Genomic DNA, 17,525 nt, shown 5'->3' with positions numbered 1-17,525 from the left:
TCCCCTTTGGCAGAACATCCTCTGCCCATGCAGGACCTGCAGCCCAAGAGTGCATTACCTCCATTACTTCTACACACCGAACTGTTTGCCCATTGAGCAGTAGTTGTTGGGGGTGTTGAGCTTCCACATGGCAATTGTGACCCACTTCTCCATGGGAATGGTGGGCCACAGATTGGTGTCGTGCTTCTGAAGGAAATGGGCAAGCCAGGCAAAGAGCTCCAGGAAGGTGGCCTTCTGCATCCGAAAGTTCTGGAGCCACTGCTGATCATCACACTGCTTTATGACTAGCCAGTCATATCAGTCCAAACTCATACAGTGCTTCCAGAGCTGCCTGTGCACTGGGAGAAGGCGTGTGTGTGCAAGTGTGAGAGTCCTGCAGCCAGGGCTATCTCCCTGAAGGTGGTCTTAGAATTATCCTCGGTGAGAAAGAGGAGTGTGGCTGTTAGACAGTTCAGCAGCTGCTGCAGCATGTTGGTGTGGGGCCAGCGCAAGCCCAGGCACAGCTCTGGTGGCATGGCTCCCCATGCACCAGTTGTGTCACCCACAAAGACATGAATCCCTGCATTAGCTGTGCTGTCCCCTGAGGAAAATAGGCACACCCACAACAGAGACAGGAAACAGGTGATGGGGAGGAGTTGTCTGTTTAGATGTGCATCTCAGCAGGGCTACCAGAAGAAAACAGTGACCTGCAACCCTGGCTGACATGGTTCTGGGTGCCCATTTTGCCAATAGAGCGGCTGAGTAGTCTGGCCACTTTCTGTTGACAGAGCAGATTGCTCTTTCAATGCGCCTTGGTGTCTGGACGCGCTCTGTCAACAGAAGTTTTGTCCCAGGGTACCTTCGGACACAAAGTTCTGCCACGAAAACCCTGAAATCTAGACGTAGCCCCATTGTGCTAAGGCTTCATTGCATTATATGCTTTGTTACTGCATGCAACTTAGCCAGTGGAAGACTCTGACATCTGTGTGAAACCTCCTGAATTCAATGGGACTCAGCAAGGGGGTATATATCTGCCCATACAAATCCTGCTACAGAATCTAGGGGTAGATGTGTAACGTCAAGTGAATATAAATCTCAAGTTATGGTATTTCCTTTGGGAAGATTTAAGAGTAAGAAAACGCAAAATAAAGAAAAATTAGCCTGAATGTTGGGGGGGAAAAACCTAGCATCAAGGCCACTCAGAAACAGGCAAGACATTTTTAATGGAAATACATTAAAATTTCTTGCCAGTTTGGTTCACACAATTTAACACCCTGAAATTTTTGCTGATTTCCAGAGAAGCGAAGATGAGTCATAGTGCAACCTGTGAAAAATAAAAATGGGCTCTGCTATGTTACCAGAATGTTGTTAAATTCTGGTTCTCACACCAGGGAGTGTGAGAGTGATGCAGGGAGTGGAGTGATGCAACTTTCAGAGCAAAGGACTCTGTCAGGGGAAATGCCCTACTTCTAACCCCAGCAAAGCTATGTCAAGATACTGTTAACTTGAGCACCTCAACTGATACCAGCTTCTACAGAACCACAGAGGGATTGGTTCCAAGCCACAAAGAATACACGCTACATAGAGGTTTAGAAATGAAAATGAGTATTTTAAATTACATGCAAAAAGTTATCATGAGCCCGTCACCAGTGTAATAATCCTCTCAGCAAGAAGTTCGAACGAGTTTCAGCATTCACCACCTGTAGTGTGGTCCCAAAGGTAGATGTAGCCTCATGAATACTGTATTGCAAAACCCGAACTCCTTTAGTGAGATCTACCTCATCTGGAAAAACATGTCATCCGTCCCGCCAAGTGCAGAGGAGAGCAACAGCAGGAGCAGCCAGGAGTGCTACCTAGTTGGAGCTGCAGCCAATGATACCCTTTAACTGGCAACTTGAGAAGCAAAAAGGTGAATGCACTGGAGCCTGGATCAGCTGGGACATAGCAACCATGATATTTATTACACATTTTCATTCCTGTTAAAAGTTGTTCAGATACTGGTGATATGTGAAAGGACAAAGACACAGAAATGCCCCTCCCCTGCCTGAAATATACAACTTTTCTTCTCACTAATTTTTCCTTATCAAATACACACTCTCTCTACACAACATCTTTAAATGTTAAATACTGAAGACAATCAAATACATCATTTAACCATACCATGAGATTTTAAATATATCCCCAGGTTCCCAGTTCCCAAATTCTATGCTCAGCTATGTGATGTACATGCCAGATAATGTAAAGAAACTATCATTCTGTGGTACTGTGTGGCCACAAGGGATCATGGAAAACATGGCATGTGGTAAAAGGTGGCCATCTATCTGTAGCCACCTCTGAGGGTCCCTTTAGTTAAAAAAAAAAAAAAAAAAAAAGGAACAAAGGACTTGGTTTACCATAAAGACCTTCTGAGGATTCCATATGGGAAAAAGATTCGTCCTGTGAAGCTTTCTGCATGATGAATGAGTAGGAACACTAGGAGCCAAGTTCCATTACCAGTTATACCCAGCAAACCTCAGTGAAGCTACCTTCCTGGTGAAGAGTTTGGCTGCCATAGTAAGTAAGGTGTGGGTTTAATAAAAATCCCTAAAGCTCAGAAGGAAATACAGCCTATGGAATTCTACTAATCCTTCTCTAGTCTAAAAGAATGAGTTACCCTTGGAAAAATACTAATGCAGCCTCTGAAGGAGTCCATAAAACTAAAGTCTAAACAATGTTACTACAGTGTTTAAGGTCCATTAATGCCAATTACTGCAGGATTAATGCTTTTTAAATACGTACAAGACTGGATTTTTGTATGGATCCAGTGAGGACGAGTATTTTACACCTCTTTAGAAAACTGGTCTTTTCGCTGTCATAAATAAATCAAAAAGAAATCACAACATTTGAAAGGCTAATGGCATCCAAACGATGGCTCTTCAGCATTTCACGCCTTCCCATCCCACCCAAAAGTAAGCTGCCATGGAACCAAGCAAGAGGAGAGAAAAGATACCCACCAGCCCATCAGGAAGACAACCAAGTACTCAGGTGCTGCAATGCCCATTAAACTATAAAGTGTGGCATCTGGGGCTTTGCTCTGCCAAGCTTGCCTTATGAGTGCTCTCTCCGATACCAGCTTGGATGATGAAACTTCTAGAGAAAGAGGATGAAGGGCTGAGCATGTAGCCGCAATCAACAAGATGATGTACTGCCAAGTACTGTAATTACAAGAGTGCTTTGAGCAGTGCTGCTGTTTTAAAAATGTGCTTTATCACTACATCTCTAACCCACATCAAGCTCAGAAAAAAATGGCCTCTAATTTGGGATGCCTAAGTTTTCTGGTGCTGAACTTTAAGCTCCTGATGTGTGGTCTTCAGAGGTGCTGAGCTCCAACCAAATCTCAGCAGGAGCTGCAGGTGCTGGAATCCTCTGAAAACAGCAGTGACCTTATGATTTTCAACCCAAGGGGACAGATGGCACAGGTGGGTGGGTGGGGGGGACAATGACCAAACTCTCACTAGCGCTGCTACATCCTTTCAGCTCTAAAAAGACATAAGCACTTCAACAAGAGACACAAACAAAACCGGGAAAGACATACTCATGTCAACATCTCTTCCCAACCCTCAAGAACAGAATGTGTGAAAACAAGCCTTTCAGAATGCTGAACACTTCACTGTTGGTCTCGCAGATTAAGACATGCGGACCCAGAAGACAGACTGAAAAACAAAACGAAAAACATGTACAAACAAAAGTGCATGGCTGTTAAAGTGGAAAAAATCAAGGGGGCTGTTTACAAGGTTTAAGGCAAATAAGCACACATTTGAAATTCTGACTGAATGCAGATTTAAGAAAAAAGTACAGGCTGAGATTTTTCTGGACCAAAAAAAAAAAAAAAAATTTCCCTGTGAAGAATTAAGAGTGGGCTGATGTCTGGCTTGCCTGATAAAGATATTCTGAGCAAATAGTGTCAGCAGCTATGCTGAGATAAAAAGCCTGAGGCATTAGCATCTAAACAGATATTCTGCCGCAGTGGTGTTCTACCCTTTTTCACTTGCAGACTCCTAATAATCTCAAATGGAGCTATGGATCCCTTGGGAAATCTTAGGCATAGACTGTAGACCCCCAACAATCCACGGAGCACAGGTTGAAAACCATTGTTCTATTGCAATGTTACCAGTTCTGTACTTCCATGATTCACTGATATTATTTATCAATGTTGCCTTTAAGAATATAGTTCTAACAGAGGCTTTAGAAAACACTAAAAAACTGCCTGCACTCGGTCCAATATGCCAGCAGTGGGGGCTGACTCAGAGAAATATTCAGTTTGACGGCCACCTCCTGATTACTCAGTGCCCAAGAAGTGCAAAATTATAAGATACAAATGCTTCAGATAGAAGCCGAAATACAAGAGACAATGGCTCTTGTGCCACAGCTGCTCCAGTACCAGTGGATTTACCTCATGGTAGCGATGTGGCCATGTCTCACTTTTCTCTTTTGGCTGGTAGGTGAACAATCCCATCAGACATCCGACCCTCCCGCCCCTGTGCAAGTGAAACTGAAGTGTAAAACAAAAACAAAAGGTCAAAACCTTCACTCCATTGTTCTTCCCCTGGGTCACAACCTTTCCTCACGGAGTCTCTTCCCCCTACTGAGTTATCACAGTTCCCCTGGAAATCTTTCACACACAGTAGTGCTCTCACCCTCTTCCACGATCTGTAGCAGTGCTCCACAACTGGTGTGCTGTGACACGAAGCAGCACTTAATGTACTGTCAAATTTTGATAAAAAATATTTTAAATTAATTGAATAAATCAGGGGTGGCCAACCCGTGGCTCTTGGAGCCACTAAACGTGGCTCCTCCTCAGAGCTGCGTGCTGGGAGTGCCGTTTGCCACTCTGCACATGTGCTCCACTACTTGGTGGGAGAAGCACATGGAGGGAAGGAGTGTTGGTGGCCCTGGGGTGGTAGAGGGGCTCTGGTGAGTCACTGTCACAGCAGCGGGGGGGCACTGAGGACTGGGGGGTGGCCAGCTCTCAGGGAGGGGTGAGGGATTATATGGAGATAAACCTATCCCATAGAGTTGGAAGGGACTTTCAGAGGTCATGTAGTCCAGTCCCCTGCACTCACAGCAGGGCCTATCACCATGGGTCAGAGTGGGAGGCTGGGGGGGCCGGGCTCTGGAGGAGGGGGAGGGGATTGGGTTAACTATATCGGACGTGCCGTGAAATTACAACAAGGGCTGAAGAGTGTGACGAGGTCATAAAGGTTGCTGAGCACTGATCTATAGAAACAACTAGCTGTGCCATCCCAGAACTATTCCCATTTCCGACTCAGGGTAGCATTTGGGCAAGGCAGGGTTGTGGGGCTAGAGCCACATGTACCGGGACACGGCTAACTCTTCTTCCCCTTCGCCTCATCATCAGGGAGTGAAAAGAAATTAAACAGTTGGTGTCACGTACTACTCTGTCTCCTTCTCTCACCAGACGGGAATGAGAAAAATGTCTGCTTCCTCCCTGCTGTCTGGTAGCGTGGGGAAGGGGGAAGAAGAGCAAACAGCATCCTCATACACAAGGCTGTAGCCTCCCCCCGGTCCCCGTACTCCCGAAGTGGTGCCCTTATTTCCTCTGAGCTATCAGAGACCTTTAATTTCCTTCCCGGGGTCCTAGCCATGTACTACCCATTCCCTGACACCTTTTACACAGCATTTTGGCTCTACCTTTAGAGCTTTTCCGAGGCTCTTTCAAAGCTCCAAATGGGCCCTTTGACTGGAAAAACAAATTATCAGATCCTATACCCCTCAAGTGTCTCCTCACTAGAGATGGAAAATCCCATTTAATTAGCTAACTGGTTAAACCTAATGTTTAGCCAGTTAACTGATTGTGGAAGGGTAGAGGTGGGAGTGGCAGGGGAGGCCACACCCTGCTGCAGACAGAGACTGTCCTGGTTGTGCTGGGGTATCCCACACTCATGGTGAGCTCCATGGAGCAACCCCTGCCCACAGTGGGTGGGAGGCCGCTGCAGTTGCTACTCGTTAACCGTAACAGGTAAGCCTCACCCATTTAGCGTGAGGCTTACGAGTTATATGTTAACATTGCTATGCATCACAATGCATAAAAGGTAGTTTTTATACCCAGTGTCCCTTCCCTGGACTCCTTACCGTGAAGCCTACAATTCCTATCAGCACCAGGAACAACTGCTCTTAGAATATCTTGTTTTGGGGGTGACCCAAGAACAGGACAGGGCTGGACTGGGAACCTCCCTTAAGAGGGACAGCAACCCCTGTGACTGGGCCCTCTCTGTTTTCTATTTTATTTCTGACTCAATAAATAGACAGGTTACTCACCATAGTAATGGTGGTTCTTCGAGATGTGTCCCCGTGGATGCTCCACAATAGGTGTCGGGCTCGCCCGGTGCCGCAGATCGGATCTTCCAAGCAGTTTCTGCCGGACCGCGCATGCGCCGGCGCGCGCCGCTCCCTTGCGCGCTCCTGGCCACGTGTGCGATCCGGTCCCCGCCAGTTCCTTGACCAACCGCCTCGGATGCTCCTGCAAAACACTAAACAGAGATCCGAAGCGGGGAGGATGGGCGGGTAGTGGAGCACCCACGGGGACACATCTCGAAGAACCACCGTTACTACGGTGAGTAACCTGTCTTTCTTCTTCGAGTGTCCCCGTGGGTGCTCCACAATAGATGACTACCCAGCAGTAACCCAAGATAGGAGGTGGGTAATTGGATTATGTGCAGCTTGTCCCGAAGAGGACCGATGTCGAGAGACGGGTATCCTCTTGGAATACCCTGTGAAGGGCGTAATGTTTGGCGAAGGTGTCATAGGATGACCAGGTCGCCGCTCTGCAAATGTCTTTTAGCGCAACGCCCTTGAAAAAGGCTGTTGATGCCACCACCGCCCTAGTGGAATGAGCCCTGGGAGTGGCCAGTAAAGGAGTCTTTTTGAGTTCGTAGCACATTTTTATGCAGGATACGATGTGCTTTGAGATTCTCTGCGACGAGAGACCTTCTCCTTTCGATTTGGGAGCGAGAGAGACTAGGAGTCTATCCATTTTCCGGAAGGACTTGGTCCTGTCTATATAGAAGGCTAGCGCCCTCCTCACGTCCAGGAGGTGTAGGCGCGCCTCTTTGTTAGAGTTCTGAGGCTTTGGATAAAACGAGGGTAAAACAATAGGTTCGTTAATGTGAAACTCAGAAGAAACTTTGGGAACAAAGGCTGGATGCAGCCGTATGGTTACCGCCTCCTTGGAAAAAACAGTGCAGGGTGGCATTGCCATGACTGCCGCAAACTCACTCACCGTGCGAGCTGACGTGATTGTGAGAAGAAAGGTCGTCTTTACCGTAAGGAGGCAGAGGGAAACCGTGGCCAGGGGCTCGAACGGTGGTCCCATTAGCACATTAAGCACCAGGTCCAAGTTCCACGAAGGTGGAAGCGGTTTCCGAGGGGGGTATAGGTTTACCAACCCTTTGAGGAACCTGGTAACCATGGGATGGGCAAACACCGTGTGCCCTTCCTCTTCGTGTCTGAATGCCGAAATGGCGGCAAGGTGGACCTTTAACGAGGATAGTGAGAGTCCTCCTCTCTTGAGGTCCAGTAAATACTCTAATATCACAGGTATAGGCACCGAAAGGGGGGCTAGCTGTTAGGTAGAATAGCATGCCGTGAAGCAAGTCCATTTCTGCTTGTAGGTCTTCCTGGTGGAAGTCCTCCTGCTACTTTCTAGGACTTGCTGCACTTCCTCCGTACATGTGCTCTCTAGGGAGCTGAGCCATGGATTAACCACGCTTGCAGTCGCAGGCCTTGAGGGTGCAGATGCACTATGGACCCCTGGGCTTGCGTGAGCAGATCCGTCGCCACCAGAAGGGGCATCGGTGGATGGTCCGACATGCGCAGGAGGAGGGGGAACCATTGCTGTTGATCCCACGTTGGGACTATCAGGATCATTCGGGCTCCTTCCCTCCTGGCTTTCTGCAAGACTTTGTGGATCAGCACTGTGGGAGGAAAAGCGTAAAGCAGGGGGCCCCTCCACGAGATTGCGAACGCATCCCCCAGGAACCCCCATACCAGTCCTGCCCTGGAGCAGAATCGTGGGCACTTCTTGTTGTGTTGAGTGGCAAACAGGTCTATCTGGGGAAAAGCCCATGCGTGGAAAATCGGTCGTAGCAGATGGGGACGGATCTGCCACTCGTGCGTGAGTGCAAAAGGCCTGCTCAGCTGGTCTGCCTTCACATTGTGAGCACCTGGTAAGTACGAGGCTTTCAAGATTATATTGTTGGCGATGCACCAGTTCCATAACTGGACTGCTTCCGCACATAAGGCACGGGACTGAGCTCTTCCTTGCCAATTTATATAAAACATGGTGGAGGTATTGTCTGTACTGATCCCGACAACTTTGCCTTGTATATGGTCTCGAAAGTGTCTGCAGGCGTTGAACACTGCTCTGAGCTCCAGTATATTTATGTGCAGTGACTGTTCCGTGGAGGACCACAGCCCTTGAGTCACCTCTTCGCCCATGTGTGCTCCCCACCCTATGAGGGAGGCATCTGTAGTAAGAAAAACCGATATCTGTGGTTGGTGGAAGGGTACCCCTGTTAGCAAGTTCTTGGGGTTTACCCACCATTGCAGGGATTTGCGCACCTCTGCTGTGGGCGACACCACCCTGCGAACGGTGTGTGCTGCCGGTTTGTATACGCTCGCCAGCCAGTGCTGCATGCTGCGCATTTGTAACCTGGCGTACTGTACTACGAACGTCGCCACTGCCATGTGTCCCAGCAGCTGTAAGCACGTCAGGACCAGCACCGTAGGGCTGAAGGTGATGACCGGCACGAGGGAGCCGATGGCCCGAAAGCGAGTCTCTGGTAGATACACTCTCGCTGTAATAGAATTTATGCGTGCCCCTATGAACTCTATGTCCTGTGTGGGGTCTATCTTTGATTTTGCCAGATTGATCACCAGGCCGAGCGAAGAGAACGTGCCTGCTGTGACGCGTATCATGCGTAGTACCTCCTCCTTCGAGGCCCCTTTGAGTAGGCAGTCGTCCAGATACGGGAATATAAATACCCCCTGTCTGTGCAGGTAGGCTGACACCACTGCCAAGGGCTTGGTGAAGACTCTGGGGGCCGAGGAAAGGCCAAACAGTAGGACCTTGTATTGAAAATGTTCTTTGCCTACCATGAACCGGAGGAATCGCCGGTGAGCCGGATGGATAGTTATGTGAAAATACGCGTCTTGTAAATCGAGGGCTGCGAACCAATCTCCATCGTCCAGCGCCGTAAGGATGGAGGCTATTGTGATCATCCGAAAGCGTTGCTTGCGCAGGTACCAGTTGAGGCCTCGAAGATCTAAGATGGGCCTCCAGCCTCCTGTCTTTTTCTCCATAAGGAAGTACCTCGAGTAGAACCCTTTTCCTTGCAGTTGCTCCAGCACTCTTTCCACTGCCCCTATGAGCATGAGATGGTCTACCTCCTGCTTTTGCCTCGCTACGTGGGAGGCCTCCTGGAGGTGGGGCCTGGGTGGAGGTCGTGGCAGTGGGAGCGACCGGAAGGGGATGGCGTACCCCGTGGCTATGATCTCCAGCACCCATTTGTCTGTGGTGATCCTTTGCCACTGGTCATAGAATGGTCGGAGGCAATGGCGGAATAGCCGCTTCGGATGACCTTGTGCGATGGTAGTGATGGCGCAGCCCTGGATCTGTGTGTCAAACTTGTGGCCTTTGGCCCTGCCCCGAGGACGCACGGCTCTGTTGGGAACGTCGCCTGGGAGTTCTGTACTGCTGGTGCTGTTGATGTCGCCCTTGCTCGTAACCCCTGTGGTACTGGGGACGCTGTTGCTGGTACTGGTACCATCTTTGTTGAGGGTAGTACTTTTTCTTTCTGTATGGGGGGGTGTAAATCCCCAGGGTCCTAAGTGTGGCTCTTGAATCTTTACTGGAATGAAGGACCGAGTCAGTTGATTCAGCAAACAGCTTCTGCGAGTCGAAGGGAAGATCGACTATCTTTGCCTGCAGATCCCTCGGTATACCCGAAGTCTGGAGCCAGGACTCCCTTTGCATCACCACTGCTGTAGCTGTGGAACGTGCTGCTGTGTCCGCAACATCCAGGGCGATCTGAACTCCCGTCCTCGAGGCCGCGTAGCCTTCTTGCACGATGGCCTTGAGCACCGGTTTCTTGTCCTCTGGAAGCGAGTCCATGAGGGAGGTTAACCAAGCGTAGTTGTCGAAATTATGGTTCGCTAAATGCGCTGCGTAATTTGCCATTCGCAACAGTAGAGTGGAGGAGGAGTAGACCTTTCTGCCGAACAGCTCTAGCTTCTTGGCATCTTTGTCTGTTCCCCCTGTCTTGAATTGAGATGTCTTTGATCTTTGTTGCGACGACTCCACCACCAAGGAATTTGGTTGTGGGTGGCTGAACAGGAACTCCATGCCCTTCGCTGGCACGAAGTATTTCTTATCCGCTCTCTTGTGGACAGGCGGAATAGTCGCAGGGGTCTGCCATATCATAGTGGCGGACTCCAAGATTGCTTCATCAAGCGGTATTGCTATTTTGGAGGAGGCCGGAGGTCTCAGATTTTTGAGGAGCTTATGGTGTTTCTCTTTCACCTCTGCTGTCTGGATGCCTTGCGTGAAGGCCACCCTCTTAAACAGCTCTTGAAACTGTTTGAGATCGTCCGGAGAATGGACGTCCCCCGGGGCCGTAGCCTCGTCCGGGGAGGAGAGCGAGGAACCACTAGGATACGCCTCTCTGGACCCTTCCGGTTCCTGTTGGTGATGGTACATCCTCTCACTGGAAGCTTGCAAGGGAAAATCTCGGGGTTGCATAACCAGTTCCCCCTGAGATACTTGAGTCTCTGTCCCCGTTCGCGATTGCCCTCGGGGATACGGGACCGTCTGTGGGGATCTTTCCCTGGTAGATTGCCGGTGGTGTCTATGCCCCGCGTAATAGGGGCGACCATGGCAGTATAGACACTGTTCTTGGGAAGGTGACCTAGACCACTCCCTTGGTGCATACCCTCTGCGTCTGGGGGAGAGAGATTGTCGAGAGATCTGGGACACTGGAGAGAGCGATTTGTGATAGTATTCCAGTGGCTCAAACCCCAGGAAGGGTGAAGGTGGTCCCAGCCAGGGCGAGGCTGGTTGTAAAAATGGAGACGGGGGCTCCGGGTAGGCTAGGGGGGGACCCCTGCCTTCTGGTTGGAGTCTGCAGCATAAGCGGAGGGCTGAGAGAAAGCAACTCTGCAGCCCTGTCTGGAGAGGGGCTGCGGTGCCTCGTATTGTGTGCAGCCTTCCCCCCCCTTGAGGAGGTAACTCCGCCCCCTGACGTGTAGGGGATCTCGGCCCCATCCGCGCCGTGCTCGGCACGCTCATGGGCGGTGCCGCACGGGCAGTGTCCTCCGGTGCCTGCAGGCTGCGTGCCTGCGCGCTCTGCACCGCCGGTTCCCCGGGGGTCGGTGCCGCTGCTTGCGGTGCCGCCGGTACCGGCGCTTGTTTAGCCACCACCCTGACTGCGGTGTGGGGCGGCTGTTTGATTATCGGAGGCTGAGCCGCCTCCACGTGGCTGTCCGTGCTGCCGCCGATCAGCTGTTGCTGCGGCTGGGGGCTGCGCGCTCCTCGTGTCCCGCTCGCTGTTGCTGCCGGCAGGGATCGGACTGGGGAGGCTTTCCTCCGTTTTTGCGCTGATGGGGTGAGGGAGGCAGCTTTCCTTTTATGGGCCCCCGGAGGGTCCCTCCTGCTGCGGCCGCTCCGGCACGTCTGGCTGGAGGGCCTTGTCGAAGAGCAGCATTTTAAGCCGCATCTCCCTGTCCTTCCTTGCTCTGGCTGTTAATTTTGCACAGAAGGAGGATTTCTGCGTGACATGGGACTCCCCCAGGCACCTTATGCAGAGACTGTGCCCATCAGACGCTGGCATTGCCTCTCGACAGGACTCACATTTCTTAAATCCTGAAGAGGACATTGTTGGTGAGTCTTTCAGTTGTTAACAGGTACTTAGCACCTTCTCTGTGCTGTTTTTCCCCTTCTCCGATGGCCTGCCACGGCAGGAGGGCTAATGGCCCTAGGCTCCTGGCCTCCGGTGTTCCACTTGTTACTAGGACTGGACTGAATGCCGTCCCGCTTGTTGTTTTTTTTTTTTTTGAAAATAACAACTGGCTAACTTAACAGTAGCCTAAGAACTTGAAAACTTTAAAGAAAAACAGTTAAAACCATTGAATACGCTAACTTGGCCGTAGCCTAGTCGGATTCCGTCTGCAGCTGACGGCGGTTAAGAGGAACTGGCGGGGACCGATCGCACACGTGGCCAGGAGCGCGCAAGGGAGCGGCGCGCGCCGGCGCATGCGCGGTCCGGCAGAAACTGCTTGGAAGATCCGATCTGCGGCGCCGGGCGAGCCCGACACCTATTGTGGAGCACCCACGGGGACACTCGAAGAAGAACCTCTGTTAGTTTAGGTCCTGAGCGCTGGAGGAAGCTGGATGCCAGCACTCCAGTCCTGGCCTCGTATGGCTCCCTGGTGCTTTGGCCTGGGCCATGCAGAGCTAACCAGGGGATGCTGGTGTTCTGGGTTCCTGCAAGGCACCTGGGAGGACAGGGCACCAGAGTGTGGCGAAATGCAGCTCGGTAGAGCTGCACACATGGATATCCCCTCTGCCTGCGCTGCGCACGCACGCACCCCACTGCTTGGTGGGATGTCTGCACACCAGCAGTGATGGAGGCAGCCCCTGCAGCAGTTTCCCTTGCTGTGTGCCTCCTTTTGCCCCTCCACAGCTGCGCTGCTCCTGCACAGAGCTGCGTGGCTCCTTTGGCCCTGGAGCAGCTCCTGCAGCTCCAGCCGGAAGACACGCAGCTCTGGTGGCCCAACACAGTCTCAGCAGCTCTGGTCCAACGTGGCTCCTGCCCTCCTGGAGTGGCTGTGGCCTGGCAGGGCTTCTGCTGCCCTGACACATCTGCAGAGTACCCGGACCGGAGCAGTGTGGCTCCTGGGACCCCGGTGGCCCTGGCTCTAGTGGTGGCGGCTCCAGTGAGTCGCAGAATATGCAGTTAGAGTGTGCGTGAGGGTGGGCTGAGCTGCCTATCTCTGGGTAGGGGCGCTGTGCTGAAAATGCAAGGATCATAACCACAAGTGTGGTGATCCCGGAATTATTATTGGACTCCACTGATCTAAGGACTCTTGCATGATACATCAGATATTCACCATGCCCTGCTGTAGCTCATCTTGTCAGGAGCAAAATTTCAGTAGTCAAATATAAGGCTGATTGCCTGATGTCGTCTGTCCGAAACAATAAATAATGCAAATTGGTACCCATGCAAAAGGTAAAGGGCACCGATAGCTTTTCCACTGGGTTCTGCCAAAGGAGGTTCCCATCGGAAATTATTTTTAGGTCAAGATGGTAATAGGAATGAAGCTGAAATAAAGGGGGAGGGGAGTTTTTTGGTCTCTGGGTGCACATCGTGGTTTGGAAGGACGGATGTCTTCTACTCATACAAAACCTAAATTGCAAGGAGAGACAACAACAGCTTTCCCACACTGGCCCACTCCTGTCCCAAGAGGGTCACTTCTAGTTGTGAGAATATAGTTCAGTTTCCTGACAATTAATCCCTGTGCCTCGCACACAGGATGACAGCAAGAGTGCCTGTTGCAGGCCTTTTTTTGGGCCAGTATGTGCTGGTACAGAGTACTGACACCTCAACAGCCTCAGCCATGGGATGCCTAGCTGGGTGGCAGGGGGACTCCAGCAACCCCATGGCTGGGAGCCAGATGGAGTGCGGAGCCCCACTGGAAGCTCTAGCCCCAGGAACCCAGGGGAGCCCTGCAGAAACCACAGCAGGCGGTGGGGGCGGGCAGGGAGAGATGTGAGCGTGGAACCGGCTGAGTACCAGCTGCTTTCTTTTACAAATAAAAGCACAGGCCAGTTGTAATGAGGGTCCATGCTGTTAAGAACTGGACACTACCAAATCATTTCATGTCGGACTTCAAATTACCAGTGATTACAGGCAAGTGTTTTGCATATGAATTTGGCTAAATGTTCTTTGTTGTATGGTATTCATTTATAAATGAGACTGGTGCACCAAGTGAGACCAGGATCCTGTTGTGCTGGGCATTTTACAAACACAGAACAAAAGAACAGTTGCTGCCCCCAAAGAGAATACAGTTTATATAGTAGTGTAAGAGGAAGGGTTAGTAGGAATACCTGATTTACCTTTTCTAGTACATTCACTAATTTACACATATCTATTATGTTCCCTATTAGTTGTCACTTCTTTAAATCACGCAGTTCCATGCTTCTCATTGACCTCTCTTCTAGTGCCTCTAATCATTTTCAACACTCACCTCTCAATGCTCCTTGTGGGGATAAATGAGACAGAGATGTTTGCAACTGTAATGTAACCTGTGAACACACTAGCCAACTTGTCAGAGAGATTTGAGCTTCACACACTATAGATTAGCGCTGACTCTGCTCTTTAGCATGTGTTGCTCTGTCTCCTGAAGTTGGTATAGCGTGCATCTATCAGAAGAGAAGTAGGGGCTTTACTGTCACAGATGGGATGGCAGATGGGAAGTGAAAGCTTAATGTGGAGCTGCCCTAGAAAAATACGTTAATCTACAAAATTCATATGTTTTATGCTGGGAAACCTAACAAAACAATTGCAATATTACTAACCAGAGCAAGAAGCGTAAACCGCTTTTAATTTATTAGCTGACAATTTACAGCACGGGATTTGAAGATGGGGCAGTGATGCTGGGGCTGGTGTCCTCCAGGTCCCCTGCAGGAGCCCAAAGCACCAGCATCCCCTGGGCAGCTCTGCAGGGCCCAGGCAGGAGCACCAGGGAGTCATGCGAGGCCAGGACTGGAGTGCTGGCATCCAGCTTCCCCCAGCACCCATGTGGGGCCTGGGAGCAAGTGGTAGGGGCGAGACGTGGCTGGAGAGCCCGCAATGGCAGCCAGAGGGCATTAACCTCCCCTGACCTGACAAAACCCTGGTTTGGAACCACTCAAGTCCCTAGGATGCAGGACCAGGGAGGTGCAACCTGTACTCAGGTTCCTATATGGCCTACATTTGTGGAAAAAAGGTCTTCCTAAAGATTGGGAAGGACACAAATTTATAGTATCTTCATGTTGGAAAGCCAGTACTATATATTGTTATCTTTCTATATTTTGATGAGGTAACATTGTACAGGGTTTATAACGATAAAATTATGTATTTGAATTTCTTTTCACTATACCTGTATCTCAGTTATTAAAGAAAAAGCATTTAAATGAAGTGCTTTTTGAAGTACTGTCTCTAGATCATTGACATGTTTGCATAAATTCCAAAATTAGAGTATCTTCACAGAAAAGGGGAAGTGTGCACTTCAGAACAGTGACCTACAGCTGAGAACCCAGATGCGATTTCAAAACAGCAGAGAAGTGGAACTCCCAGAGAATTTCCATTGCTGCAAAGAAAAATATGTTGTAATGTCTACACTCAAACTACACTTGTTTAGGGCTGCCTCTATAGAAAAAATGATAAAATAATACTTTATTAAAATTGGCTGGCCAAAGTCTCAGTTACACATTATGGGACAATTTATAGTCATGTTTACAAATTACTAGCCAAGTTTGGACCTCTATTTTAACTTACCCCAGAGGAAACTAGAGTACAGTATACGACCCCAATCGCACAACAGATGCACTAATACAGACCCCCAAGCCGACAAGATGTCACCAGTATAATTCCAGCCTCTAGTTTCTCTGCCCATTCCTTCATATATTATCGTTAGCGTGACCAAGATGCAGCCATTAGAAAACTCCGCAAACTAGTTACCTTGTACTTGCAGAACTCCAGCACCTAATACTTCCAGGCAGGCCCCTAGAATCTGCCACCCTGTAAAGGCTGTATTTCTCCTATCATCTCCCCACACCATCGGTGCTTTCCATTACACTATTGCTTGGGATTAGTATAGCACTCCATGTCCTGAAAGTATTCTAGATGAAGAAATAATTTAGTCTTCCCAAACAACTAAGTGAAGGATATAGGTAGATTTTCATTATTGTCTCCACTTGAGAGCTGGAATGACAAGTCATATTTGTTATGAGACTTTCTCAAAACTTAAACGATCTCAATTATCTCACATTAAAACACCTGGACTTCTTATTTCGAACTCCTACATTCAGACCACAGACACTTTCTCTAAGATTCTTAATCTTTCAAGTTATTTTCCTGACTGCTATTCACTTTCACAGAGGTATCTGTATTTAACTGGTAGTGGATAAACGTGATACCCAAATCATGAAGCCCTTACTGAGTTTTCACGATATCTCTATTGAGGCAAAAACTTCCACTGAGTTCAAGCATAACTTGAAGATGTCAGGATCATGTGGTAGATGATTTACCCAACAAAGCCACTTCCCCTTTGTTAATTCTTTTGACATGGTGGGATGGAAAAACTGAAAGGAGAATTTTCTGTTCTTCATATTTTTTTGCAGTCTAAAAATAACCATTGAAACACATCTAATTTTTTTTCCTTAACAGAGAATCTACTTTTTCATAGTTTAGTAAACATTACTGAATACAGCTGTGAGGCACGAGTTACGTAAACCCAGAGGGACTATAGCTTCATTTAAAATCACAAGCCTTGTCATGTGGTGATCCATGAATCTCTATGTTTGGTACCATCTAAATAAAGTTATTCAGGCAACAGTTGAGGCTGAGATACAACTGACTCCCAACAACTTATTTGTCACTCCTATCATCATTATCTTACGCAGAAAAACCATCCAAAATACCACAGTGTTTCTCTGAGGAACCTATATGAGTATCAGCCAAGTTTTTCGAAATACAGAGTCCAGCTGTAGCAAGCTGCTTACGGGAGTCCTGTGTGGGGTACTTCTTTTCAAGTTTGAGGTCCACAAACTGAAGAATCAACTCTCCTGAGTCCCATAGCTACAGGCAGTTGCAAGTATTACAGCGGCATGCACACATTGTTTTGTGTTTGTGGTGCCATTACCATGGTAATAAAAGTGCTGATGCCAGCACAGTGACAATGAAGTGATATTTTTGTTTTTGAGACTGGGAGAAGCTACAGCACTAAAAGCCCCATGGGGTGGGACTTCCTGCCATAGACTTGTGAAACTGGTGCCCCAGTTGAATGTTACTCTGCTTCTTACATTAGAATACAGAAATTTTGGCTTATGTATAATTTAAATTCCATTGTTCATTTATGAAGGTAAAATACATGTTTTAAAAGGGGTCATCATACCTGATGGGGTAGTCAGCAGCACTAAGATTAATGAAGAAATCCCAGGGCCAGTCATTCATCTCAATTAAGTCCCTCATAGCCTGTAGATAGGTGGACAGAAGACTCGCTCCTCCCCAGATAGTTGCCATTCGCCAAGGGGTTACTCTCACATTCGAATACTGGCTAGCAAACTGGAGCACTTTCCGGTGTAGGTAATTGGATCGCTTTACAGGGAAAGAAAGTAAAATGTTTAGCAGACTAAGAAAAAGATAAATAAATAAAAGGCTCCCCCCAACTTGCATTCTCTAACAACTGAACATCTTAAAATCTGATCAGTTTTTTTCAGATCAGTTGAT

General features: G+C 48.9%; 1 protein-coding gene across 1 annotated transcript in view; it reads right to left on the bottom strand.

Annotated features, from left to right (window-relative positions):
- Nucleotides 1-17,525, bottom strand: part of XYLT1 (xylosyltransferase 1) — a 378,932-nt gene that overhangs the window by 103,341 nt on the left and 258,066 nt on the right. Inside the window, exon 5 of the mRNA XM_075010845.1 lies at nt 17,191-17,393. Within this exon, the coding sequence (XP_074866946.1) occupies nt 17,191-17,393 (203 nt within the window). The remainder of the gene's footprint in view (nt 1-17,190; nt 17,394-17,525) is intronic.

Source organism: Carettochelys insculpta, chromosome 16 (genome assembly GCF_033958435.1).
Source record: "Carettochelys insculpta isolate YL-2023 chromosome 16, ASM3395843v1, whole genome shotgun sequence".
NCBI lineage: Eukaryota > Metazoa > Chordata > Testudines > Carettochelyidae > Carettochelys > Carettochelys insculpta.
Note: the sequence above shows the minus strand (reverse complement) of the source record. Positions and strands in the feature narration are given on the sequence as shown.